We start from the raw sequence: 27,519 nt of genomic DNA on the forward strand, positions 1-27,519 counted from the left end.
CGCAATATCCCTACCAAGTTTACAGTTGTCCTCGTTCCCGCAGAGAGGTCCAAAGTTTTATTTATAGTTTTTTTTTTGATGTCATCTTATTCAACTTCTTTAGTAACGTTAAAAGAATAAGCAGCTGCGGATCGTAACATCAATTCTTCATTCATCCGCTGGCAGAGATTGCTAGTGAACATTTATTGTTAAAATTGTGAAGGGCTGTAATTTCTTGTTTAGCGCCATTTAAAAACAATCATGTGTTTAGATCCACCCCACTTTCCCAGTCAAGCAAATAGAAAATAGAAAAACAGACTTTATCAAGAATACAGGTGTCTAATAGAGGAAGGGGGGGGGGGGGTTTGAATGACGTTATTTGAAAGCAACACGGTATCCAGTTTTATATTTGTACGACTGTTCATAAATTATATGTATGTATGTATGTATGTATGTATGTATGTATGTATGTATGTATGTATGTATGTATGTATGTATGTATGTATGTATGTATGTATGTATGTATGTATGTATGTATGTATGTATGTATGTATGTATGTATGTATGTATGTATGTATGTATGTATGTATGTATGTATGTATGTATGTATGTATGTATGTATGTATGTATGTATGTATGTATGTATGTATGTATGTATGTATGTATGTATGAATGTATGTATGTATGTATGTATGTATTATCCTTATTTCCTTTTAAAGTTGTTTAAGTATAATCATATATATTTATAAATTAAACCTGGTATTTTCCTTAGAAGCCTGCTTAGAAAAGATATTTCTGAGTAAAACTAAATCTAATGACTAAAATTACAAGACATTTTAAAGAACAGTTTTAACATGGAGCATTAAGTTAAGTTAAATTCAGACAAAAATAATCTCAGATTAAAGAATCTATATTATCCTTGTTTGTGAATGAGAGATATTTATATAAAAGCATGTATTTTCATAAATGGTTTTGCTATTTGAGAATATCTCATTAAAAAATGTACTTTTTCTTTTCTTAAATCCCTTACTATAAAGTTGTTATATTTCAAGTTTTTTTTGTTGTTGTTTATTTTACTTAATTTAGTGTTGCCTAATTTTTAAAATATGCTATTTCTTAAATTTCTAATTTAGAAAAGTAAAATAATAACAAAGATGTTAACTTATTAAATAACAATAAAACTTCAAAAAATTGCATTATTTAAGTAAATCATTAATCATAATGAAGACAAGATATACTACAGTTGATCTTTTGGCAGCCATTGCTGAAATCAAAAAGAGGTGATTGTTAATCTTATTTTTCTTCAATATTTTGTCATTAACACAAAAATGTATGTAAATATAAAATCTGATATGTTATAAAGAGTTAAAAATCTTAAAAAAAAAAAAAAAAAGTTACACTAGAAAATGATCTTACTTCATTTAGTTCAACAATAGGGTTGCGAGTTGCAAATATATATGACATTGATAACAAGACATTTTTGATTCGACTTACTCAGTAAGATGTTGTTTTTTTTTTAATTTAAATTTTCTTCTGAACTTATTCAAGGTGATTTGTATCTAAACCTATTTTACTAGTAAAGAGGCTTCTTTATAAAAATCTAACTTAAATGGATCTAGCTTTAAGGTTTTTATAACTAACACTATTAATGTATACCATTAACACTTAGTTAATGATTTTAAATGTGTATGAAGACAGAACATGTTGATTAAATGGTTGCGTAGTTGCTTACTTACTTTCCATTATTAAGTTCATTAACAAATTATTATGTTTAATGCTCATCTTGCAGGGGTTGAAATCTGAAGTACTTATTCTGCTAGTTAGTTTTCTTCCTGTTTTGTTCAGTCACTTTTAGCAATGAGATTTATAAAAATTTTGTATTTAGCAATCAAAAGATACAAACTATACCATCTGCTTGTTAAGCAATAAACAAAGCTAAAAAAAACAGTAGAATAGTTTGTTTGCTAAAATTTTTCAATTTATTCTCTTCTAGACTTGCCTATTTAATGATTTAATTATGTCATTCTTTTGAGTTGTACCAGACAAAGATTTTATTTGTATGGTAAAAATCATTGAAGGATTTCTCTTAACTTAATTGTTGCAGTAAAACAGGCCTCAATTAAAATTTATTAAGAGTTTAAACAAGTTAGGGATGTTCTTCTTTTATTTTTCAAGTGATTGGTAATTAAGTTCTAACTTATCTAAACTTTCATAATAAACTTATTGAATGGTGTTTATGGATAATATGTCTAAGTCCAGTTGCCCTGACTAGTTTCACCACATCATGTCAAATTGGCCTTTCAATAACTTAAACAATTTTCTTAACTGGAATGCTAATTTCAATATATAAAAACCACTGAGTTAAAACTACCTGTGTATACTTTTCCTGGAAGAGTGTATTAATCCTAATTTTTTTTTGCTAATAACAACGAGATGGTGTATCCATCTTACAATAGAAAAACTAATTTTTATAATGCCAACTCCAAGTGTATTTATGAAAATGATTGTTTATGTAAAGAAATTGATTTCTAGGTAAGTGTCTGAAAACACTAACTTAAAAGTTGTTGTGTTTAACTACAGTAGACTTATTGTTTTTTGACATTAAATTTTTCACTGTCAAATAATCCTACAATTTTATTGTTTGTTTTTTTTTGTTTTAAAGTAGGGGAGAGGGGGCAGCTTTGAACGGGGGCAGCTTTGAAAAAATGCATTTTTGAAGCGTTTTTATATTTAAACTTAATAAAACTAAATATTTTGTGAAGATAATATTTACCTTCGCACCTGTCACCTGTACTTCTTGGCATTTGGCGTAAATTGGACAAAATATATGATTGGTTTGTTTTTGAGGACAAATTGTAAACATTTCGATATAAAGTTGTAAGAATTTTTTTACCACGTTTCTAACTAGTGAGATGTTTAATATTATTTATAAGATAGAATAACTCATAAGATTTACAATTAAGCAGAAAATGTCAATCGTTGAGATAATTTTGTTTGGAAAAATCATCGTTTATTATTTAAATCGCTATTGGGGCAGTTTTGAATAAAATGAATGGATCACCTTTGAATCATTGTTTAAACTTCTCCCACTTTGTTGCTTGATTATTACGGCCTGAATTTTGATTATTTAAAGATAAAAATGGTTCGAAATTATAAAAAAAAGAGAGTGACTGAAATTATAAAAAAAAAAGAGTGACATTAATCCATTTACAACTTGAGCATGCTCTTCTCCAAGTTGTAAATGAATTAATGAGGCCAAACGAAGCTGCTATAACTTATAATATAAAACGTAATACTTTACATTACAGAATAAAGAAGTATAAAAATTTATCACCTAAGACCAATCTTGGTTTGACGACTAAATATACTGTCGCACAACTATTTAAAAAACATGAGGAAATAATGTTAAGAGACTACCTAATAAAAAGCTCTAAAATGAATTATGTCTTGACATACTCAACTTAAACTTTACCCATTTCCATCTATGTTAAAATCATGTTTTTTTTGAAGGTTTAAGGTTTAGTTGGTTTTATAAGTTTTTTTTTTTTTTTTATGTTGCTTCTATTTAAAGCTTAAATAGCTTTATATAACTTTTGTTAGATTAACTCTTTAGAGTGATTATAAGATTAGATAATTTAGAAAAGATAGCTGATTTTTGCTATTAGAAACTTAAACTTAATAAAATTTAAAAATGAATCAATGCTTTATTTGAAAAAAAAAAAAATTAATCACTAGTTATTTCCATTTGCCAGAGATAATTCAAAGCTGCCCCAGGTGTGTTCAAAGCTGCCTCAGGTTGGGGCAGTTTTGAACATTTTCAGGCATGTTGAAGAAATAAGGATTCTGACTTATTTTTTAGCTCAAAATTTGTTAAAACACAGCAGTTTTATTCCTTAATCATTGTTTTGATTATTCAGAAGAAAAAAAGTGGTTTGACTAATTAAAATATTGATTTATAAAAAAAAGTTTAAAAAGTGTTCAAAGCTGCCCCCCTCTCCCCTAATATTTGTATTTTATAAATACGTTTTTTCAAAATAAATGCTCCCTGCAATTGTTGTGATCCAGTACATGCAACTTTAAAATCAAATTATAACACCATTGATCTATGACTAATGTTTTTTTTTTAATTTCAAAATTTGTTTACAGAAAAATAAAGATAATAAGAATATTACATTTAAAAAAGTATTGTATAATGTATAGCTTTTTTTCATAAATTAAAATTTTTTAAGAAAACATTTGATTTTATAATTAACCTTAACTTTATAAGTTTACTCTGCTTTTCGTGAAGGTTGGTGATGACAGTGGCTAATAAATTCTCTGTTCACAAACATTTTTTTTAAACCTGATATAAACAGGGTAGTCCCTTATTTAATTGTGAAATTTTGGTTCAGCAATAGTATTTATTTCTTTTACTTTCGTATAGAAATATTTCTTTGCAACTGAAAAGTTTTTAATATTTTCACACAATTTTTTATCATACAAGAAGTTTTGTAATGACTTGTGCAACTAGAGTGAAAAAATTAGTTTTTTGTGGGGATTTAATTGTTGACAATTGTTGAAATAGAGAGAATAGTACAGTTCAATTTTAAAGCTAGCTAGATTAACAGTGTAACAACCAGTAATTGAGGGAAGATGTATTCTCTGTTTGTAGTGTACCTTGCAAGGGCTTTTTCTTTTTACAGTATTCAAATATGTTTTTTAATAAATATCCTTGATACAATAATCAAAAGTATACAAAAAAAAGCAAAATTTATTCATCCAAAATATAGTTTAATAGCTCTGTTTGTAAAAGCTGTTTGATGATGATGGTCAAAAGTTATTTGTGAAAAGGAGGTGCTAAGATTGCAGTCATAAGTCTGGATGCAATAGAAAAACCTCATCTGATTTAATGTGGATAAAAAAACATTTTGATGTTATTTGGATTGAAAAGTTAAAGTAGTTATCAGATCATCTCTTGTCAGCAAATCTTAAGTGTTTTCAATAGAAATTGAGAATGATATTGTGAAACACATTCAAATGACGAAACAAACGTATATGACATACAATTTTGCAGAAAAATTACCAGTTTTGTATATTTGGAAATACTTCAAATATGACACATTGCCAAATTGATACAATATTAGTAAGCATATAATTTTATGTCTTGACATTAATAACCCTAAATCTGAGCATCTCATGCCACCAGTCTCAGCATACTGGTTTCAACCAATCTAAGGTGAACAGTTTCTTTTCAGCTTTCAAAACAGCATTTGACAAACACAGGTTTTTGACCAGCCAGTTATATGAATGAAACTGACACAAGTTTTCATTAGCAAATGTGGGGCCCATTATTCTGCTAACTGTAGTGTACAATATGAGTGCAAGTGGTAATTATATCATACCTCTTTCCACTTGAAAAAAAAAAAAGGCTAGACAGATTCATTTCTTTTTTTGGAGACAAGCATCAAAGATCAATCTACAATTAATTATACTGAATGAACATCATAATCATGAAACTCTTCAAGCCATTAATTTTTCTCATTTCCAACCAATTGTATGCGTAAGATTTAACCATTTGTAAGGTTGGGTATTTCTAGCATCTGGTTCTAATTTCAACCCCTGCATTAAGTATTATATCCTCGCCAGAAAAGTTAAATCTTCTTTGAAAGTCTATAAGATTAAAAATTGTAATAATAAATGTGTTTATTTGTAATAGATAGTGCTAAATGAATATTTTTTAGTGGTGAAATCAAAACAACAATTCTTGTTGAGTCAGGAAATCGTATTCATTTCACAGAATATGAATGGCCTAAAAGTATGATGCCATCAGGATTTTCTATGAAGGTACTTATTGTTTTAGTAAACTTTACATCATTGAGAAAAATTAATCTTTCGAAAATGATTTATTTGTGAAATATTAATCAAGGATAAAGTAGTCTATAAAAATTCATTTTTTGAAGTTAGTGCTTCAAAGAAATGAGCCGGAAAAAATCAGATTGTTTTAACTTTTATGAAAGATAGATATTGTAAAACACTTGCAACAAATGTATTTTTTTGATGTTAAACTTTAGGTTATAATACTGTTTTTATTATTGCTTTGTAGGTAGTGCTGTTTGATATTAAATCCTTAAAAATGTAATAGCATGGTTTGAAAATAGACATACAGAGTGTATAATTACTACAGATAAAATACACGTTATTTATAATATATAACAAATTTCAGTATACATACAAGGGACCTGTGAATATTCAATATTCAATTCAAAATTTTTTCTATTTTTTTCAAATTGTTGAACTTTCACCTTGCTTTTGATTTTTTTTTTAATTTCCTGCATATTTTTTGTTACATTTAACATGATGTATTTTTACTTTGAAAAAAAAAAATATCATTAACTGGTTTACAAGTGAACAGCGTTAGAAAATGAAAACAAACTTTAACAAAAAGAATAGAAATATCTGTGCCAGTAATCATTGCACTAATGAAAAAAACGTTTCATAAAGAAAGTAAGTGTTTTTTCGTATGTCAAATACGAGAAGAGGTAATAAAACCTGGAATTTCAATTTTGATCAAGGCAATCATTCAAAAGGTAAGAAAAAAAATATTTAGTAAAGAATTTGCTTCCAAATTCTTTAGTTTCAAATAAGTAGAACAAGATTGCTTCCCAACTTTTGCTACTTTCAAAAATTTCAATGGAACTTTTCAAAAAGGGAAATGATGATTAGTCAGTGAAATTAAGTATTTTTCTTTCTCCCTTTTTCAGCATTTGAATAATGTTAACAACATAAAAACACTTTGATGTTGTCAATGATGCTTTTTATCTGTGAAGATAAAAGCTTGCTTAAAACATTTTTAGCTCTTTTGCAGAGAAAACATCCTAGTATCATGCCACTGCAAACGAAGTGGATGCCAAAGTGAAAACTCACAAAACATCATTATTGGAAGCATCAGAGAGAATCTCAAATCTCTTTGTTAAAACACTGGATGCATCTACAAAAAAGAGATATGATAAAGCTGTTCTGAAGTTTATTGTAGGTGATGGAAGCCCATTTGAAAGTGCTGCAGGATGTAGATTCAAATACTGTACAGCGTACCACATCCAAAAACTCTTTCACATTGACTTGATGACATGAGCAATCTTCTTCATGACCAATTTAAAAAAATCTTAAGAACAGATGTTGGAAATTAAGGCCTTCTATCATATTTGAAAACCATTGGAAAGATAACCAAACAAATTACCTTGTTGTCACTATAACGTTTCTGAATCTGATTGGTCTCTGCAGTCCAGATGTCTGTCAGAGGTGAATCTTGAAATTTTAAGTGCTGACCACACATTAACTACAGAACAGATTATTGGATAAGAATCACAAAGATTTGGCATTGACTTGAACTCTTTGTTTTTTATGTCTACAGATCAACAAATACAATGCCTTCCACAGCTAGACAGCTTGGAATTAATTGGCAAGGATGTGTTGCTCATAGTTTGCAGCTATCAATAAATGCTGCTTTGAACAGAACTGTGCTTCTATCTCACTTGCACTTGTGGAATGTGGCGTAAAAAAGAAATGTGCAAGAAATCCACTAAAGCCTCTTTTACTCAATCACTGCAAGATGCACTGAGAGTAACTCTTTCCATTTTGAGACTTACAGCAAAAGCAAATACAGTTTAAAGTGTTGATTCAAATGTCAGTATAAGTTTAATTTTTCCTTGCATTTTTATATTGAAGGAAGAACTGAAGTCCAATTCTTCTCCAGGTCTTCAATAAATTAACAATGAGATTCTGAAGCAACTTCAGACAAGAAATGATCTAACCATGGATACCTGTAGCTACTTTTGTTGATCCACGATTTAAGCGCTATTTATTCTCAGATGCAGAAGCAAACAAAGCTGTGTTATTTGTGAAGTTAATACTGGTTAATTCTGACAATAACAACAGTAACAAGAGTACTGAAGAATCCCAGTGCAAAATCTAAGATATGAATGATAACAGGGCAGTCTTTTAGATTCAATGTTCAAGAAAGTGCATGATGCACAAGGGGTTTCTAAGCTCCACAAACTTTCAGATATTTCTGAACAAGTTAAAGAAGAAATTTGCTTACATTTAAAGCATTCTGTTCAGGATCAAAGCAGTGATCCTCTTCAACTTTGGAAACAGAACTCAAGTGCTTTTCCACTTCTGGTCAAAGCAACTCTAACCTTGCTTGCAATTCAGGCAACAAATTGTTAATCAGAAAAAGTTAATTCGGTTGATGGACAAATTCTTACTGACATTCATCACAATCTTTCAAAAAATAATGCTGAAATATTAATGTAAGCAAAAATCAGCAAAGATCTGCTTTTAAACTGAAACTGATATACAACATTAGTTAGTATTAGAATTTTTATATCCAGTAGTTTTGGGTTGAATAAAAATTAAAAGTTATGTTTTTTGTATGCTTCAGTTGTTTTTAAATAAAATTTGCTTTAAAGATAAAAAAGTTACATGATTTAAGGTTCAATTCGATCTTGAAATTTTCTTGGAGATTCAATTCGATATTTGGTTTCAAGAAAAAATCATGATTCGCAGGTCACTAATACATTACATTACATACATTACATTACATACATTACATTACATACATTACATTACATACATTACATTACATACATTACATTACATACATTACATTACATACATTACATTACATACATTACATTACATACATTACATTACATACATTACATTACATACATTACATTACATACATTACATTACATACATTACATTACATACATTACATTACATACATTACATTACATTACATTACATTACATACATTACATTACATACATTACATTACATACATTACATTACATACATTACATTACATACATTACATTACATACATTACATTACATACATTACATTACATACATTACATTACATACATTACATTACATACATTACATTACATTACATACATTACATTACATACATTACATTACATACATTACATTACATACATTACATTACATACATTACATTACATACATTACATTACATACATTACATTACATACATTACATTACATACATTACATTACATACATTACATTACATACATTACATTACATACATTACATTACATACATTACATTACATACATTACATTACATACATTACATTACATACATTACATTACATACATTACATTACATACATTACATTACATACATTACATTACATACATTACATTACATACATTACATTACATACATTACATTACATACATTACATTACATACATTACATTACATACATTACATTACATACATTACATTACATACATTACATTACATACATTACATTACATACATTACATTACATACATTACATTACATACATTACATTACATACATTACATTACATACATTACATTACATACATTACATTACATTACATTACATTACATACATTACATTACATACATTACATTACATACATTACATTACATACATTACATTACATACATTACATTACATACATTACATTACATACATTACATTACATACATTACATTACATACATTACATTACATACATTACATTACATTACATACATTACATTACATACATTACATTACATACATTACATTACATACATTACATTACATACATTACATTACATACATTACATTACATACATTACATTACATACATTACATTACATACATTACATTACATACATTACATTACATACATTACATTACATACATTACATTACATACATTACATTACATACATTACATTACATACATTACATTACATACATTACATTACATACATTACATTACATACATTACATTACATACATTACATTACATACATTACATTACATACATTACATTACATACATTACATTACATACATTACATTACATACATTACATTACATACATTACATTACATACATTACATTACATACATTACATTACATACATTACATTACATACATTACATTACATACATTACATTACATACATTACATTACATACATTACATTACATACATTACATTACATACATTACATTACATACATTACATTATATACATACATTACTTTACATACATTACATTACATTACATGCATTAAATTACATTACATACATTATGTTACATTACATTACATTCCATACATTACATTACATTACATTACATTACATTACATTACATACATTATGTTACATTACATTATATTACATTACATACAGGCAGGCAGGTATGAGACACATCCATGCATGCAAGATAATTTTCATTTGTTAATATAAATTTCTTTTTCTTTTTATAAATACCTTACCTCATGCTCTTTAATATTTTGATGAGAATATTAAATTTTTTGATAGATTCAATTTTTTATTAAATAGATTAAATGTTCATAATAAGTATATTAAATTTTTAAATAAATTTATAAAATTTTTAGATAAATTTATTAAATTTTTAAATAAATTTGTTAAATTTTTGGTCTTTAAGGTAAAAGACAATATAATTAAAACTCTCTTTTTTTCTAGGGTTCCAATTATTTTCAATGCTTTTTTAAAAATTTAATTTAGAAATAGTTATCTAGGATTGTTTTTGAGATGTAGTAGATTATGATTTTAGTGTCGTAAACATCTTCGAGGTAGACGGTTATCTTCAGTAAATCAATTAGGCATTGATCGAATTGTTGACTTGACATTTGGCTATGATGAAGCTGCTTATCATCTTATAGTGGAACTTTATGATCGAGTAAGATTGTTAATATACTTGTTTGATGCAAAATTTGGCAGCTACATATAATATTTACAAAATGTATTGTTTATTGTATATTTTATAGGGTAATATTGTGTTAGCTGACTTTGAATATAATATCTTACAACTTTTGCGAGTGCGTACAGATGAAAATACAGATGTGAAGTTTGCTGTTAGAGAAAAATATCCTATTGAACTTGCACGAAAAGAAGAACCATTAATATCTAAAGAAAAGTATGGGTTGTCAAATTATTGAAAATATCTTTTTGTAATTGCAAGTAAAAATTAAATGATTTTAGTATACATATTTTTATTCATATTAAAAATACATTTTTACAGTATCTAATAACAAAATAAACATTTTATTTAGAATTTTAATATCTTACAAGTTAGTCATTTTATAAATATTTCTTAGCTGGTTTTCTGCATTTTACTTTTTATATACCCTTTAAAATTTAAACTGCTTCTTTTTACAATTCATCTGGAGATTTCATTCTACAGTTCAACAGCTAACAATGTTTCTCCAAACATTATTGAGCCAATCAAAGCACTGATATTTTGTTTGTATCTTGCTTTTGTAATTTGTTTTTTTAGACTTCAAGAAACATTCCTTAGTGCTAAGTCCACAGACAGTTTAAAGCAACTCCTAAATCCTTTACTTAGTAAGTCTTTATTTATTTTGAAAATTAAACCTAAGAAGTTCTGATATTTTTGTATGATGATAGCTGTGTAGTATTAAAATACTTTTTTCGTACGTATTTTACTAGCGGTTATATTTTTTAAGTAAATATTTTGAGTAAAAGTAGTTGTATGTCTGTCCCTATACAACAAGAAATACAAATGAAAGTGCAGTATTATCATAAGTTGAGATCAAACATTACTGCTAAGTATTAAATAGAAAAAATAAAATTTGTCTACTTGTCCTGTTGTCAGAGTACTTGGCTATTGGTTGAGTACATTTTTAAGCACAATAAAAGTAAAGATTTCTTTATCAGCCAACTCATAAACCATCTAGTATTAGACTATAAGTAATGTTGAATACCTTAGGGAAGAACCATTAGTAATTCTAACCAATAACATATTTTACTATTTGTGCTCATTTGAGTCCCTAGTTGGTTCACATTTACTAGTAAATACTTTGCACATTGAAAAAGTTACCTGTAATTGGAAGAATCTTAGGGTCTAATTCTTGGAATGAATGAAGTATTGGCAATCATACATTATATTTATAATCATCATTTCGATACAGAACATCAGATTCGTTTATTGATATAATTTCAAACTCCAATGCAAAAATTGATAAAAAAAATTTTTTCCTAATAATTTGACTTATCCAGATATTTATAGCAAGATAAAACTATTTTACTAATATTTTAATAGGGCATAAAGTTCTACATTCTTTATTTAAATTGCAACCTGTCACTAAAAATTTTATATAAGTTCTATGACAAAAAACACCTTAAAGAGGATTGGCCTATCTCTTTAAAACTGCATTTGCTGAGGCTTAGAAAGAAGTTAATTTGGAGTTGCGTTATACATAGAGTTTGAAAATTTACTGACTTTTAAAAAAACCAGTAAACAGTAAATCTTTAAAGAAAAAACTGATTTACCAGTAATTTTTGTACTACTTAGAAAGTTTATTAAAACAGCAATTGTTTATTTCATTCAATCGCAGAGCCAAATTTCATAGTTTCATTTAGTTATATAATCTCTAAATTTTAAAGTCCAATATTCTTTTAAAAGGTGGTTTATTTTCCTGTGATAGTGCAATTTCATCTATTGAATTATTTTCAGTTTCTTCAGTCATTTAAAAAATCTGATAAAATTTTATTACAGAAAAAACCGTGTAACAATGTAATTAAAAACTTGGAAAAATGTAAATTCTTATTGAAATATTAGTTTACTAGAGATGATTAATGGTTATGGCACTTACCAATTTTCTATCAGTTCTTTATTATTGTAATCAATAGTGATTACAGTAATAAAAGATAGTCTAAATAGTCTTCAAAAAAAAAAAAAAAAAAAAAACCTTTAAGTTGATATCAACAAACATTAAAATTGTTGTAAATGTTATGATTTTTTTACCTTACAGTTTTTGGTCCTTCTTTGCTGGAGCACAGCTTACTTGAGGAAGGGTTAAACCCTTCAATTAAAATATCACAGTTTAACTTCAATGATGAACAAGGTGCTATTTTTTATGAAACATTTTTTATTTGCTAAAATTGCAACTTATGTAATAATATATTTATATATTGTAATGTTTAACTTAACTAAATCTGTATTTGTTTTATTGTTTAGAAATGTCAAAGTTATATTCTGCATTACAAGTTGCAGATGGCATATTAAAAAGTATTTCAATAAAGGATGGAGAGGTATTTTGTTGAATTGTTTTTCTAATTTTAAAGCAAATGTTATACATTCAAGAATGGCTAAACTTATATATTCTCAGCAGTTGCAAATTCATATTCATCATTGCAGTTGTAAGTATACAAAAAGAGTTACAGCAGTTGATATTTATTTTATAACAGTAATGATTTTTCAGGGTTACTTGATACAGAAAAAAGAAAGTCATCCAAATGCAGTTGGTGAAAAGGATCTACTTATGTGAGTACTTTTAAAATGCAACTAAATATAGCCTATGTGGAAATCAAATTTTATTTAGTTGGTTTGAGTTCTTTAAAAGCACAAATTAGGTAAATGTTAAACATCTATTGAATGATGCTGGGTGCTACTAATGGGTCCAAATTTCTCTAAACACTATTTAATATTGAAATACGTAGTATTACCTATATGTATTAGTATGTATTACCTGTATTATTACAATATTACCTGTAACTTAAGGTTTGCAGAGCACAATTTTAGTTTTATTGTGTAGTATTGGAAATCAGTTGAATAATATGTTTCTAATTGTGCTGCTAATTCAGATCCTGTGTTATGTATTTGTTAAATCTATATTGTATAAGATAGTACAAAGTATAAAATGGAATGCAGCTGTTTCCTAAGTAGCTTTTGAGTGTAATTGAAACTTACTTTGTATTTAAATTTAAGTTATGATTTTTATTTTTAGTTACACTGAGTTTCACCCAGTCTTATATCTTCAGCACAAATCCCTTCCATATGTTGTCTTTAATTCTTTTAATAAGGTATGCTGTTATAGTTGCAGGTAATTAATATTTTTTTCCAGTTTATCGAATTAATTTTAAGTGTTCCTGTTTCCTCATGAGATTTTTAATACATTTGTAAAAATTTGAAATATGTTTTTAGTAAATTTTCGCAATTTAATCCAAGATAATCCAAGATTTCTTTTGTATAATAAGTAATTTGCATAAAGTGGAAAAAGGATTCTTGTTATATACTTACATTTGATAAAAAGTTGGATTTTTGAATTATGATCTAAAAGTTTTTTTAACATATGGTATAAAACTTGAATTTTTTTAAATCAGAAAGAGTTTTTACAACAAAAGCTTTGAACTATTTCCAGTGTGTCGATGAGTTCTTCTCAAAACTTGAAAGTCAGAAGATTGACTTGAAAGCATTGCAACAAGAAAAATCTGCCTTGAAAAGGCTTGAGAATGTCCGGAGTGACCATGAGAAGAGAATTTTGACTTTAAAAGAAACACAGGTGGTTTTTTAACTTTTAGGTAATCTATACATACATTTGCATTGCAATATACTTGTAAGGCAACTGCAAGTATATTGTAATGCAAATGTATGCAACTGTTAACACCAAAGATGCTTTTATTGACTTTTTATGCTCATAAGTTTCTTATTTGATTTTAGGATAATGAAGCAAGAAGAGCTAAACTTATTGAAGTTAATCTATCCCTGGTATTATTAAATTTATTAAAGTTTATTACTTCAATTCTTGATTAGTTTTTTATTGTTTCTCATATTCGTGTATCTTTGACACCCTAGGTTGAACGAGCAATTGTAATTGTGAATAGTGCAATAGCAAATCAGCTTGACTGGGAGGAAATTGAAGAATTGTTAAAAGAAGCAAAACTTCAAGGTGATCCTGTTGCCAACACAATCAAGTCATTGAAGTTAAAATCAAACCAAATAATTCTCTCTCTAAAGTAAGTTTCATATGAAACTTTTTTTGAATTCTTTTATAAGTTCTGTTTTGGTTGTTGTTTTTTCATGTTGTTTTTTTTTTTTTTAATTTTGTTTAATAATTTACATAACATAGTTTAAAGCTGAAATTTTAATGAGTTACTATTTTATTTTATTTACAATATTTTACAATTATTTACATTTTAAAAAAAAGATCACCTCTTGTGGTATTGTCATTGTTTTTTTTTAAAGTGATTTAAGTGATTTAAGTGATAATGATGAAGAAACAGCAAGTGAAGATGAAACTGAAAATGAAAACAAAAATTTTATGAAAGTAAGAATGTAAATTAAGTTTGATTTAAACTATTTCTCTCTATTTTACTTATTTTTCTTTTTACTCATTTCTGTGATTGTGTTAAACAAATATAAATAAGTTACAATAAAAAACCTCAATCTTTTAAAAAAACAATCCATCCTAAAAAATCTCTTTAAATGTTTCAATCATTTAGTGATCTTTTTTTTTTTAAACTTTACAAATTAAAGTCATTGCTGTATATTTATAACAATGCATATAAAATAACCATAAATAACAGTTTAAACAACAGAGTTTGTAAAACTTACAACATTTTGGTAAAAATTAGTTTGGTTTTTTTTTACACATAAACAATTAATCTTTTTTCATGGGCAAGTTGTTGCAACTAAATATTGTATGCGTGGTCAAGATTAGAGTGCAATTGCACGCCTTTCCTGACCAAGCCTGCTTATTATATGTATATGGCAATAATTTTGCTTTATGAATGAGACCTTGAAAATAATCAATAAATGATCAAAATGTGATAGAGAAAAAAGTGCTGCTATTTTTTATAAAACTCATAAGTCAATTGGTTTCTAAAATGAAAGTTTGGAAATAAGTTAATCATAAAATTGACTTATGTTGGCATTCTAACCAATTCTGCTTAACCATCTTTCCATTAATCTTTTTAGCCTAACAAACTGAAGAAAGTAGATGTGACAATTGATTTGGGTTTAACTGCCTTTGGAAATGCCAGAAGGTAATTTTTTTTTGGATTTAGTTTAAATCCAAAAAAAAGATTTAGTAAAATGCAGTGAAAGAGAGACACTTTCAAAAGTTTTTCAATATTTCATATCAACAGTTTGATATCAATTTCTACTATATTTATTTTCCCAATCCTTGGGCTAGTAACATGTTGCGATAAAATGTTTCTTAAAGTACTCAAGTAAAAATCAATTAAATTTTCCAGTGTAAGTCTTTGAATAATATAAAAAAAGGTTCATAATTTTTTTTTTTTTTTTTTACATTCTTAATACTAAATCTAAACACCTGTGACTTGTTTGTCAATTTTTAGATTAAACTACAACTTTTCTTCAAAAAAGGACCGCAGCTACAAATTTTACAGTTTTTTCAGTTATAAACTGACTAAAAATTACATAATTATGACTAAAATATTTCTCTAAAGTATTAGTCAGAGTTCTGAATACTTCACTAAACATTTTTTGCAAAAATAACATAAGCATATTTAAAATCCTGTAGAACAAAGCAATGTATTATAAATAGTGTATTTAATGATTGATTTGCTGTAAAACTATGAATAGTATTATAACTTTTTAATTAGTAACTTTTAAATGCTTATGACTTAGGTTAATGTAGATCTTTTTGTTTCTGCTTCTCTGGATTGCAAGCTATTGTTCACTGACATTGTTAAATTTTTATTTTACATTAATCTGTTTTAGCTTACATGACAGCCGAAGGAATGCTGCAACAAAGGAAGAGAAAACAATCCAAGCTTCAAAAAAGGTATTTTGTTTGCTCATCCCATTTTAACATTTGTTCATGGGTCAATGTTCATGGCGATTCAAGTAAGAGTAACTTGTTTTATTGATGTTTAATTAAAGATTTGTGTTTTAATAGGCATTAAAGTCTGCTGAACATAAAACCAAGGAAACTTTGAAAGAAGTCCAGAATGCAAAGATAATCAATAAAACAAGGAAAACATATTGGTTTGTGAACATTTTTTACTTAAAAGTCTGTTTCTAATTATTATTCATAAAGTGTCATTGTTAAAAAATATCACGTTTTAAACTGAGAAAAAGTAATATTTTAAAAAAAGACACCTGGTATTACATAATTAAAAAAATTTGCTGAATGAAAATTAATTTTTGAAATTGATATTATTCAACAAAGCAGTTTTTACTAATAAAAAGATGTTGGGAAGAATTTTTATTGTTTAAACTAATTCCAATAACTTTCTTCTTATAGGTTTGAGAAGTTTTATTGGTTTATAAGCTCAGAGAATTATTTAGTGATTGGAGGGAGAGACCAGCAACAAAATGAAATACTAGTAAAAAGATATTTAAAAGCTGGTGAGTTATTTTAAAAAAAAATCAACAATCTATTTTTTATTTTTGCTTTATCAGTTTGTTTTTTTTTTGTTATAACTTCTAATGGAAGAAGTAAAGATAAATATTATTTTAGGTGATCTTTATGTCCATGCTGATTTACATGGTGCAAGTAGTGTCATTATAAAAAATGCTACTGGGTTGGATGTTCCTCCTAAAACACTTAATGAAGCAGGCACAATGGCTATATGTTACAGTGCAGCATGGGAAGCACGTGTAGTTACAAGCGCATGGTGGGTTTATCATCATCAGGTAATTCTTTTAATTAATTAAAATCTTAAAGTTAAGTGTAAGAGAATTTCATGCTGCTGCAATTGTTAGTTTTTTAAACTTCTAATTTTTAATGACTAAATAACCCCATATGGTTTTTTTATTACCCCATATGGTTTTTTAATACCCCATATAGTTTTTCTAATAAATCATAGGTTTCTAAAACAGCACCCTCTGGTGAGTATCTTACTACTGGTAGCTTTATGATACGAGGGAAAAAGAACTTTCTTCCTCCTTCATATTTGATTATGGGATTCTCTGTGCTCTTCAAGTTGGAAGATTCCTCTATAGCTAGACATGTAAATGATAGAAGAGTGAAACTTAATGATGAACAGGAGAATGAGGTTTTTATTTTAAAATACTATCTGATATGGATTATCATTTAAAAGGTTAAATTTTTAGGTTAAAAATTTTAGAAATAGTTTAAAAGAGTAAATTTTTGCATAGGTTTGTCAATGAAATTTTAAAAAAGTTAAATTTTACACTTCACAAAAAATCTTTTTTATTAATGTAGCATTATTGTTGCTTCTTCTTCTTGACTCTTCTCTTATTGTTGCTTCTTCTTTTCTTCTCGTTTTCTTCACTCTTCGCAATTTTTTTCTTGAAACTTTTTTGAATGCATGCAGTATTTTTGTATGTATTGACCATAAACTTTCAAAGTAAGGTATTTAAGTTAAAAAATTCATGTTGCACTGCAACTTGGTTGAACTCATTTATAGTAGAGTTTCATCTATAAAACTCAATTATGTAGGAGTTTATACACTGTAATTGAAAGAACTGTATCACTTATGAACTACTTGAATTAACAAATTATCTGTAGTACCTGAACAAAACTTCAACAGAAGAATTTCTTATGAATATTTAAAATTTCTAAAGTTATCTAAAATTACAAATAAAAGTCTTTTCAAATTTACTAATGATAATATATTTTTGAATCACTTCCTAGTAATGATGGTATCAACAAACAAAATGGAAGATTGAAATTGTATATTTAAAAATTGTAACTGTGTGTAACTTTTACTGTGATAAAACACCAATTCAAACGTTGAGTGTAATAATATAAAAGTGAGTGTTTTTAGTGTACAAATGATTGTTTGACAAGACTGTGGATTTAAAGAAGTAGATGTTTATGTTGATCTGGAAAAACTGTTTGACATTTTCACCAAAGATTTTCTTTATACCGTGAAAATTGAGGAAGATAAAGTATTTCTCCAGATAATAAAGAGGACAACAACTAACAACATGTCTGTTCAAAACAGATGCATTACAACTAAGTTAACAAAGAAAAACATCAGAAATCTTAAGTATGCAGTGAGAATGGAAAGTGTGTCAACTAAATTTACACCAGATCATGAAAATTGCAATCTAGATCTTTTAAAAACCTTTTTGCAAATTATTTACTCTAAAATTGGTTTCAAAAATCTTGCACACATGTGCATGGAATTTTTATGACTAATTCGAAGAGTTTATATCATAGTTTTGTAGGTCATGTTGGTAATTGTTATATACTTCATCAGAGCATGAAAATTGTTTTTGATTTAATAACCCACTAACAATGTGAGGAGCTTGGGTGCACGCATGATTGAACATGTGCAAATACAATTTTTTCTTTTTTTTGTATATTATGCAAAGAAGTATGTTTTTGGGATGAGGAAATTCATTTTGAAATAAAATGAATCCTACACAGTCAAGTCATACTCAAAAATTTTGGAAATGCAAACACAAAAGTTTCATTTAAACTTTTTCAGATTCAAAATACCCCCCTCCCCCCTCAAATTGCTGATTATCACCGAAACCAATCAGGATTAAAGAAGATATTGTATTTTACCGCAAAGAAGAAAAAAACTTGAAATATATGCTCTATCACTATTAATCTAAGTAACATGAAAAATAAATTATAAACTAATTTAGTTAAATTAATTTTTTTTTTTTTTCAATTAACCTACTGCCTGAAGGAATGACATGATTTTTTAAAATGACCAAGTACACTTCTTTTGTAATTGTTCTGTCTTTTTTAGCAGCATCACCAGTATTATTACCACCAAAACAACCCCACATCATAACACTACTTCCAACATGTTTTACATTTGTCACCATCATCTTTTCACCAACTTTTCTTCAAACAAATACTCTTTTCTTTGAACCAATAATTAGGAAATTTGACTTGTTTGTCCAAAAAACTAATTTCCAGTCATCAACATTCAATTGTTTATGTTGTTTTGTCCACTGTAGTCTTCTTTTCTTCTTTTGAGCCTGAAGAAGTGATTTCTTACCTCTTCACTGTTGTCACAAATATTTGATCTTTTTGGGAACTATTCATACTATTTTTAATTTCTGGGGCAATTAAAACTTAACTTCTTTTACTTGTGGATGCAATTCTTCTGTCTTCAGAAGCAGAAATAATTCATTGACATCCTGATTGTTTCTGATTGACCACTTTTCCAAGTTCTTCCTTTTTTTTTTCATAATATTCCATACTATTGAAGTAGGAATTTGAGATTTTTTTTTTATCTTTGTTCCTTTGAATATTTTTCTTACCACAATGCAAATATTGCCAATTGTGTTTCTCCTGATAATGTCATTTGAATAGTTACGGATGGTAATTTATATCTAGGAAAAGTAATGATGGTGTAGAAAATTTTCACTCCCTAATTTTTGGCTATTCACAAAAAAAAAGTTGAGTGCATAGCTTAATTATGTCAAAATACTTTCTTAATTATGTCAAAATACTTTCTTAAAATCTCGTTTTTATAAGGTCATTGAATTTGTAAAATTTTGTTCATATCAGTCAGGAAACAATTTCAGTTAAAGGATCTTTCTTAAAAGATTAAATTAAATCCACTCAAGCAGAAATTCTTCTCCAAAAGCAAATATTTTGTTCCAAATAAAAAATTTTCCTTTTGTAAATCATCCATATATTATTTATTCTTGGTCTAATTATTGTTTTTGTTTTTTTGTTATTAGTAGTATTATAGTATTACTGTTGTTATTTAGTTAATTGAAGTTGAAGATGACAAACTAGAGAAGCATCCAAATGATAAATCAGAAGAATTAGAAGAATCAGAAGAATCAGAAAGTGATGATTCATGTAATAAAGAAAGCAGTGAAATGATAGAAAATTTGAAGATTGATAGTAAAAGTGATTTAGTGGAGAGTCCAGAAAATGAAGAATCTTTTAAAAAGGTGGAGGTTGGGGATAAAAATTTGGAGATTAGTTCAATTAAGAGTGAAGATGAATCAGATTCTGGAAATGGTTTCCCTGATACTAATATACAGCTGCATCATGTTTCTGGCGGAAAGTAAGTATCTGTATAATAACAATAGCAGATAATAACAATATAAGATACAATATCGTAAATTGTCTTTCATCATGTAAATTTTGAGGGTTTACTAACCTTTATTGTCTGAAATATAGGTATGAGTTACACCGCGAAATATCTGGAAAAACGAGTAATGAAAGTAAAGAGGATTTTATTCAGTTAGGAGATGGGCAGATATTGTCAATGGTGCCACAGCAACCGGTATGTATAAAATCTGCCTGTCTTTCCCTCAACTGCCCTGTTAGTTTTTGTTTTTTTTATCTGAAAATTTTCTTTTCAGAACCGTAAATTAAGAATATCAGCAAAACAGCGAAGGTATAGGATTTTGTAATCTTTAATTAACAGCTAATATTACTATAATTAGCCAAATAAATGAAATATTATAGTTTTGGGAAAAAAAACTTGATGATGATAGATGATGTTGATTGAAGAATTAAGGTATTGAAGTTGGGTTAATCAAGTAATGAAAGTTTTTTTTTTCTATCTTCATATTCATTCATTTCAGAGATCTGAAAAAAAAAATAAAAGGAAACGATAAAGATGCTATTAATGATCATCAGGCTCGTCAGGATGATCGTAAAGATGATCATGGAGCTCCACAAGATGATCATGAAGCTCCACAAGATGATCATGAAGCTCCACAAGATAGTCGTGAAATAAAAGTAAATTTTTAAATTATTATTTAATCATTTTTTAACCTTCCGTTTTTTAAACTAAAGTTTAAACTGTAAATCTAAAATTTTGGACTGATTTTTTTTTAAAAAAATTCTGGACTGGAACAAATTTTAAAAATACTTAATTAAAACTGTGTAAGGATCCAGAATACAGTGTTTGGATCTTATGCAGTGTAAATTTAGTAAAATTTTGTTTTTCAGACATATCCAATAAAAATTGTTATTGTTAAATGCAGAGCTAGGCAACCGATAGATTTAAAATTTAAGTTTGAGTTCTTAATCCGATAGCCGATAGTTTTCCAAGTTCGCCAGTTCAATCATCAATATTCCCTTATATAGTTCAAGAGAAATTCGGTCCGATAATCCGATAGTTCACAAAAAAAAAATATCAGAAGCTTTTTTTTAAATTTCTTTTTTTCAAAGATTTAACACAATGTAGATGTGCAAAGTACATAACATTCGAACGTCGAATAGAATTTATATTAGTCAGATATTTTTTTCTTAGTCCGATACTATCGGAATACCGGATATCGGAACTTCTATCGGAAGTGCCCACCTCTGGTTATAGGTCAAAAGTGCAGAAAAATCAGTGCTCTGGTGAGGTAAAATCAGAGAGTTTCTTTAAAGAATGCATTACTAATTCTTTTTTGTTCGTTTACAGAATATGTAATGAGTTGGTTGGTGTATGAAATAGATTTTTTTTAAAGGTTCCAGCTGAAAAGAAATGTGTCGCCGAAGTTATGTCAAGCGATCCACCAAAGCGCCGTGCTAAGGTATCATCCTGCTAAATTAATTTCCTTTAAAACCAACAGATTATACTAGTTTTTGTTTTTAACTTATATTTTTTATTTTAGGCGAAACAAAAAAAAATCAATGAAAAATATAAAGATCAAGATGAGGAAGATAAAAAAATCTTTCATGAGATCATCAGAGTAAGTTATTGACAATTTTTCTATGAACAAAAAAAAAAAACAAAAACAAAAACGGAAACAGCAACAAAAAAAAAAAGTAGATATTTATTTAGATATCTTTTTATTAGTCCCATGAGCCACCGAAACCTCCAAAAAAAAAAGGAAAAAATAAGCTTAAAGAGAAAAATAGCAAACAAATTCAGCAACAAAAGCGAGAAGTAAAAAAAAAAACTGTTGAACCAGACATTATCGAACAGGCTGAGGGAGAAGAAACTGCGGTTAATGTTCCAAATGTCAATGATGAAGAACCTGACGAGGAGATTGAGAAGGTCGGCAATTTGATCAGTTTTTTAAACATTTTGGCAATTTATCCATTTTTAGGCATCTTTATCTTTGAAAAGTTTCTATTATTTAAAAGTTTTTTTTTCCTGAAAAATCATTTAAACTGAATTCTATTTTTAGGAAAGTCTAACGATTATTGATTCTCTTACTGGCTGTCCTTTCGAAGACGACATTTTATTACATGCAATACCTCTATGTGCACCTTACACATCTCTTCAAAATTATAAGTTAGAATCTTAAATCCTACATAATACCTATCATCTATCTATCTATCTATCTATCTATCTATCTATCTATCTATCTATATATCTATATATATCTATATCTGTATATATATATATATATATATATATATATATATATATATATATATATATATATATATATATATATATATATATATATATATATATATATATATATATATATATAATAATAATAGTAATAATAATAATAATAATAATAATGATAATAATAATAATAATAATAATAATAATAATAATAATAATAATAATAATAATAATAATAATAATAATAATAATAATAATAATAATAATAATAATAATAATAATAATAATAATAATAGTAATAATAATAATAGTAATAATAATAATAATAATAATAATAATAATAATAATAATAATAATAATAATAATAATAATAATAATAATAATAATAATAGTAATAATAATAATAATAATAATAATAATAATAATAATAATAATAATAATAATAATAATAATAATAATAATAATAATAATAATAATAGTAATAATAATAATAACAATAATAATAATAATGATAATAATAATAATAATAATAATGTGTGTATTTCAAGGTTCAAAGTTAAACTTACACCTGGAACTGGAAAGCGAGGCAAAGGTAATGTTTAGCTCAATATACTTTTTCAACAGACTTGTATAGTTTTACGTATATTATTTAAATACCATTTATCGGACAACACAAAAATTTATAATCTTGAATTCTTTCTCTTCTGGTTTTAAGAAGAGAAAGATTGCGCAATACAAAATTTCATTTAATAATAATTCGATAATAATTTTTAAAGTTTTTTTTTTTCTTTCTAAAATAGTTTTTAAATAAGATAATTATTCATAAATGTTTTAAAAACCTATTTTTTTTTTCTCTCTTTCAGCCGCTATAACAGCTCTTCATTCTTTTCTTGCATCAAAAGGTATAAGCAATTGGGAGAAGGATCTTCTTAAATGCCTAAAGGTAAGATTTTTTCAAAATCAAACATTTGGCCACTTGAAAGAAAATTATTACATCCCTCTTTAAAACAGGGATATTTTTAAAAATGATGATTTTGGGATCGCACGTTCCTTATATCAGGCAATAAACAAAGAAATACATTGTTGAAAGAAATTTGAACTCAAAAAAAAATGTAGAACAATCTTTCGGATTTCACACTTTTCCGTTACTTTGTTGGTTGAAAATTAAAGGTTAAAATGTAAAAATTTTTGAAATTTAAAAACAATAGAATTTGAAGACTTTGAATACCGTACTCTTTTAATAGTTGTTAATAATCCTCTTTCTAATAGTGCTACCTCTCTGATAATTAAGGGCCTGCGTATCGTTTCATTTCCACATCGTTATCATTCCGATATGATATCGGGAAAAAAAATCATCGGAATGACGAGAGTTGCGGTATATACCGAGATTTAAACTCACTACAATACCGGTTAAAATTCTTATAACGATATTACGTCGTAATCATTCCGATGACACTTTTTTTTTCCGATATCGGTATGATAACGATATTGAAATGAAACGATACGCAGCACTATGCGTCGCGCTGATAGAAAAAAAGGAAATAGCCTTATAACTAGAGAACTGTTTAACATTTTGAAGTAATTTTTTGAACAAAGCATCAATTATGAGAAATTGTTTGTTTTTATATATATTTATAAAAAAAGTCCGGTCTTTTTTAAAACCGGTTTTATTCCGGTTTTTTAGTTGGTTTATCCGGACTAATTCGATTTTTGATTAAAAAGATATAAAACCGATAGTTTTTGATATTTAAAACTGATATATCAGTTTTAAGTCTCTATTTAAGTCTGATATATCAGTTTATCTTTTTTAGGGGTCACAGGCATTTTTAGTCTCCAACTTATATTTTCATGTTAAATAAAAAAGGAAATAACAAGTATTTTATTATAAATAAAAGCAAAATAAATACTCCAGTAGTTCCATTCCCCTCAAATGCAGAATAGAGGTTCTGATGCTAAAATAGGTTTTTAACAATATGTGGCTATGAAAATAGCCGTTTTTAGGTTTTTAACAATATGTGGTTATGAAAATAGCCGTTTATTAAAAGTTGCTTATCAACTACAGCTGCATGGTTTAATGATGCTTCCTTGATTTCTTTTTATAATATGAACCATTACTCTTTATCTTCCTAAAATTATTTAACAACACACATTAAAATTTTAAAAAGTTTTGTTAATAAATAGTATAGTTTAAGATATAAACTATTTATTATAGAAATTATCTATCAAATTCTAATTCTAATAATTATACATTCAAGAAAAAACTGTATTCATTGTAATAAATAGATACAATTGAAATATAATTAAAATTTTTACTCTAAACGTATCTCAGCAATCCTTATGTGGAGCAACATTTAATATTTACAACAAGCCTTCATGAATTGCACTATGAAAGTTTGGGATTCTTATGTTTCAACTTTTCTAACAATTAGTATTTTTTTTTTTTTTTGCAAGCATAAAAAAAACATACTGTTTGATTATGTAAAAAGATCTCAGAAATATCAGATTGGCTACCACCAGCACTTAAAATGTATCATTAATAAAATTAAACGATAACATTAAATATTTAAATTTAAAGATATACATAACTTTCTCCAATATTTACCTTAAGAACAGTTATCAGCTTAATCTTCTTGCAGTATAGCTTTTATACCTCTTGCATTTTGTTCTTCTTACAGTATAGGTACATGTCAGATGTCATAAATAAATAATTAGCTGTATCCCTAGTATTTTCAGCAAAAGAAGTTAATCGTGCATGACCTACTTGTTCAGTTTTGTTGGCTTTGTTCCTGGCTTCAATGGCACTCTCAGACAAAGAACCTATTGGATACTTAAAATATTTAATAAAAGAAACACCATGAACTACCATTCTATGCACAGACTGTGACATTGGAATGGCTTTTAAAAACTGATCATTAGAAATGAGACCAAACAGACGTTCAGATTTCTGCTTGAAAATTTTCACATCCGGTCTTGCGGTTGTACTATTTATATCAATTAGCAGGTCCCTAAATAGTTTGATCATAGTGGTATTCAAATTTAGAATTCTTCCAGTCACAGATGGATTATTAAAGAATTTTCGTGCAACATTGCCAGTGTTGGATGTACCACTTCCCTTCCTGACAAAAGATACCCTTATTTTTAATTGTATTTTGAATAAGTGCTGGAATTTATTTTGGTTTTCAATAAATTCTTGGCTGTTTTTTGCTGGAATTTTTCTTCCTTGTTTCACTGCTGGAAGTTTGCAAGCAGTATTGAAAACCCACTCCATGCTGCATATCCACAAATGAAGACTGCAAATTCCAAGTTTCAATATATTCTTGTCTACATCTTTATCTTTATTCCAAATGGTTTTCAAATTAAACTCCTTAGGACTTGCTTGACATACATGACAACACTGAGATGCTATATTTTTTTTAAGCATTTTTGATACCACAGCATTAAGTGTTTTACCATCATTCATTGTGGTATAAATAGTTGACAAACTTGAATTTATAACAAAAGTATTGTCATGAAGTGTAAACTTAATATTCTCTAAAGACAAAATTTCATTTTGTAAATGTTCAAACTTCTCTTGAATAAAACTAGTAGTCTCTTTGGCAAAACAAAACATAAGATGATGGGTTGCATCTGGACTATTTGGATTACAATTTTTCCATAGTATCTTTTTTCCACTTTGAATCTCCAACAGTACAAACACTATACTATACACAGTGGAATCATCCACACCTTTCTTCATAGTTGCTGCATTCTGAAATTCAGATTGGTCACTCTGACCATCACCACCCACTTTGCAAATAACATATATGTTATCACGTTCCTCCTGTGCTAAAAATTTAATAAAATTATCATCATCCTCCAAAAGATACTCAAACACTCTGGAAACTGAATGTTTGATCATATTGAATAGACTACATTTTACTTCAGTGTCTGAATATTTCACCTGCTCTGGATATGTCAATTTTTTGTATTCTTTTAACTTGGTTAAACCTGGAGGAACAAGATGATGATTTTGTGTAACAATTTTTTTAAATTCAGCCCATGTTCTATCTGTTAGTCTCAAATTGCAAAAAGTATGCAATGATAAATTTGGACCATATAAATTAGACCTGGGTGCAGTAGAGGGATTAGATGTAAACCTTTTTACAGCATGTTGAAGTTCTTCCAGTTCTTTTCCCTGAAGATTATCAGTTCTTTTACGTTTCATCCTACTCGCAAGTTCTAAAAAAGATTTTCTAGGTTTTGGTGCTTCAGATGTTCCCATTGTTACAGTATTTCTCCTAAAACATGTATAAAATGTGTGTACAACTTTTAACTTTATATATATATATATATATATATATATATATATATATATATATATATATATATATATATATATATATATATAATACACGCATACGTACCTGTTTAACTTCAGTCTAAGACCTTCAAGTATTAATTGGCCCTCCTTCATTTTTTGTTCACCCAGCTTGATGAGCAGGTTACCCTGCTGAATCAGCTTTTTACCCTCTTTTAAAATA

The 27,519-nt window shown here is 27.2% G+C and overlaps 2 protein-coding genes across 2 annotated transcripts in view; one reads left to right on the plus strand and one right to left on the minus strand.

Annotated features, from left to right (window-relative positions):
- Positions 1–1,106: 1,106 nt before the first annotated feature.
- The window catches only part of LOC145182532 (ribosome quality control complex subunit NEMF-like), a 30,851-nt gene continuing 4,438 nt past the window's right edge, over positions 1,107–27,519 (plus strand). The window contains exons 1-30 of the mRNA XM_090084813.1: positions 1,107–1,259; positions 1,405–1,476; positions 5,700–5,802; positions 10,593–10,718; positions 10,807–10,955; positions 11,316–11,383; positions 12,814–12,906; positions 13,020–13,093; positions 13,264–13,325; positions 13,789–13,864; positions 14,203–14,343; positions 14,502–14,549; positions 14,637–14,797; positions 15,027–15,108; positions 15,759–15,826; positions 16,527–16,590; positions 16,705–16,793; positions 17,053–17,156; positions 17,269–17,444; positions 17,618–17,806; positions 20,457–20,761; positions 20,878–20,983; positions 21,063–21,097; positions 21,288–21,444; positions 22,164–22,229; positions 22,311–22,388; positions 22,496–22,696; positions 22,830–22,936; positions 23,548–23,591; positions 23,863–23,942. Of these exons, the coding sequence (XP_089940939.1) occupies positions 1,201–1,259; positions 1,405–1,476; positions 5,700–5,802; positions 10,593–10,718; positions 10,807–10,955; positions 11,316–11,383; positions 12,814–12,906; positions 13,020–13,093; positions 13,264–13,325; positions 13,789–13,864; positions 14,203–14,343; positions 14,502–14,549; positions 14,637–14,797; positions 15,027–15,108; positions 15,759–15,826; positions 16,527–16,590; positions 16,705–16,793; positions 17,053–17,156; positions 17,269–17,444; positions 17,618–17,806; positions 20,457–20,761; positions 20,878–20,983; positions 21,063–21,097; positions 21,288–21,444; positions 22,164–22,229; positions 22,311–22,388; positions 22,496–22,696; positions 22,830–22,936; positions 23,548–23,591; positions 23,863–23,942 (3,183 nt within the window). The 5' untranslated portion in view covers positions 1,107–1,200. The remainder of the gene's footprint in view (positions 1,260–1,404; positions 1,477–5,699; positions 5,803–10,592; positions 10,719–10,806; positions 10,956–11,315; positions 11,384–12,813; positions 12,907–13,019; positions 13,094–13,263; positions 13,326–13,788; positions 13,865–14,202; positions 14,344–14,501; positions 14,550–14,636; positions 14,798–15,026; positions 15,109–15,758; positions 15,827–16,526; positions 16,591–16,704; positions 16,794–17,052; positions 17,157–17,268; positions 17,445–17,617; positions 17,807–20,456; positions 20,762–20,877; positions 20,984–21,062; positions 21,098–21,287; positions 21,445–22,163; positions 22,230–22,310; positions 22,389–22,495; positions 22,697–22,829; positions 22,937–23,547; positions 23,592–23,862; positions 23,943–27,519) is intronic.
- LOC149889921 (uncharacterized) lies at positions 25,591–27,218 on the minus strand. The gene has a single exon (XM_090086521.1). It carries the CDS (start codon positions 27,201–27,203, stop codon positions 25,644–25,646), a length of 1,560 nt encoding a protein of 519 aa, XP_089942647.1. The 5' UTR covers positions 27,204–27,218; the 3' UTR covers positions 25,591–25,643.

Source organism: Hydra viridissima, unplaced genomic scaffold (assembly GCF_058129835.1).
Source record: "Hydra viridissima isolate aposymbiotic clone 2 unplaced genomic scaffold, HvirCarnegie_v1 scaffold_4, whole genome shotgun sequence".
NCBI classification, from domain to species: Eukaryota; Metazoa; Cnidaria; class Hydrozoa; order Anthoathecata; family Hydridae; genus Hydra; species Hydra viridissima.

Coding starts and splice junctions, on each gene's coding strand:
- LOC149889921 (XM_090086521.1), bottom strand. CDS start 27,203: ATGAAACGTAAAAGAACTGATAATCTTCAGGGAAAAGAACTGGAAGAA.